The sequence below is a fragment of the Stegastes partitus genome, unplaced genomic scaffold, assembly GCF_000690725.1.
Source record: "Stegastes partitus isolate 25-593 unplaced genomic scaffold, Stegastes_partitus-1.0.2 Scaffold1670, whole genome shotgun sequence".
Classification (NCBI taxonomy): domain Eukaryota; kingdom Metazoa; phylum Chordata; class Actinopteri; family Pomacentridae; genus Stegastes; species Stegastes partitus.
In genome coordinates, this window is record NW_007579401.1 from 155,980 (window position 1) to 157,797 (window position 1,818).

The 1,818-nt window shown below is 53.4% G+C and overlaps 1 protein-coding gene across 1 annotated transcript in view; it reads right to left on the bottom strand.

The window, feature by feature from the left end:
- Positions 1 to 270: 270 nt before the first annotated feature.
- Positions 271 to 1,818, bottom strand: part of wdr36 (WD repeat domain 36) — an 8,462-nt gene continuing 6,914 nt past the window's right edge. The window contains exons 18-22 of the mRNA XM_008301423.1: positions 1,232 to 1,463; positions 1,053 to 1,166; positions 902 to 983; positions 575 to 762; positions 271 to 493 (exon numbers count right to left, since the gene is read on the bottom strand). Coding sequence (XP_008299645.1) covers positions 344 to 493; positions 575 to 762; positions 902 to 983; positions 1,053 to 1,166; positions 1,232 to 1,463 — 766 coding nt within the window. The 3' untranslated portion in view covers positions 271 to 343. The remainder of the gene's footprint in view (positions 494 to 574; positions 763 to 901; positions 984 to 1,052; positions 1,167 to 1,231; positions 1,464 to 1,818) is intronic.

The window sequence follows — 1,818 nt, forward strand, 5'->3', positions numbered from 1 at the left end:
ACAGTATAAATGTGTGACTCTGCAGATGTTCAGGGTCGGTCCACCTTCACAGACTCATGCTCTGTGTTGGTGAGCCCACCGTATACCGGAATACTAATAAACACCCACTACAGCAAACTTCACATGAGGATTATGAGTAAAATTTCTTCAACAGCTCCAAATTAGGTCATGTGACCTGCTGCCAGCGATGTCACGTTTGTTTCTGCTATTAACCAAAAAACTGATCAGATCAAAGTCAGACAGCCTCACATGAAGACACACGACGACGAATCAGAAACCAACAACTTTAATAAAATACTGAACTCTGTGTGTGTGTGTGTGTGTGGTGTGTGTGTGGTGTGTGTCACAGCACTGCGCTCCTCATGTATGACAGCAGACACAGTGATTGGTCGAATGATGCTCGTAGCTCCGCCCATCCTGCCTCCAGCCGGTCTGAGAGGCGGAGCAGCGCTGCCATGGCGATGGCGTCCTGCGACAGCGAGCGCAGGTGAAGCTGAAAAACAAACACTGATGTAAACAAACAGGAGACATTTTTGTACAATAAACACAACACGCTGCTCTCTGGTTGGCTGACCTTCAGGAAAAGCGCCAGGTAAGCGTGAGCCAGGTCAAAGTCCCGCCCACTGGCCAACATGCTGTCAATCATGTGAATGAAGGCAAGAAGGAGGCTGCTGGCCCCGCCCCCCTCTGATGTCAGACAGGTGAGCTCCACTGAGAGTGCCGCTGGCCCACAATCCTTCAGGAGACGCAGCGGACGGTCGACTGCAGAGACGATCGATTCCAGATCAGAACTCATCAATGACCGTGATCAGATCACAGATCTATAGAACTGGTATGAAGGTACTTCACATTGTTTCATAGGAAACATTCTACAGCGATCAGAACCACTGTTTGGACTCACAGGATCCCGACTGCTGAGCCGCCTCCAGAGCCAAACCCAGCGCCGACGTCTGCAGCAGCGACCCGATCGGCAGCAGCTTGGACTGAAACACAGCGGCGTTAGACACTGAGCCCACCACAGCAAAGCAAAGCCCACATCGTCAGGGATCTACCTGTGCTTCGGTCGCCGCGGGCAACGAGAATCGAGGCGTGAGACCAGGAAGCGTTGGCAGGAAGAAGGGCGCGGTGGGCGGAGCAGCAGGGGGCGCTGCAGGTTTGTTCCTCCTCTGAAACAGCAGAACGTTAGCAGCAGCTCTCACCTGTCTGACACACAAACAGCAATGCTGCTCACCTTGATGGCGTCCAGGTGCAGCAGACTCGTCCACCGAGACTCCGGCAGCAGAGACAGAGTCACAAGCTCCGCCCCCAGCTGCTCAGCTGACTGATACACATCATCAGCCTCCTCTGATGTCACTTCCTGCTCCGGCTCGACCGGCATGACGCCCGGCAGCGTCTCCACAGCCGGTTGGTAGTCAGCTGGGAGGGGGCGGAGCCCCACAGGCCCACACAGACTCTTATTGGTCCTGAGGAGGAGAGCTGCGCTGTGATTGGCTGATACAGGCCTTAGATCAGTGACATCATCTACACGGGACACTAGCCGTGTCTCAATGTGCGTTCTTGTCCGTACTTGCGTTCTTGCGGACTTGTGAAACGTCATCAGTCTGAGACCAAGTGCGGTCCCAATTCTAAGTACGCATCTGACCAATGAAATGCCAGGATGTGTTCTGGCTCCGCCCACATTATGGAGTCTGCATCAGACCGGACTGTGTGGACTTCAGACAGCCAAGTATCCCAGAATGCATTTCGCGCCACCCAGCAGCAAAAGCCGAGGAGAAAACTTTCAACAGTAACACAGGCTTTCTGTAAATACTGTTGTTA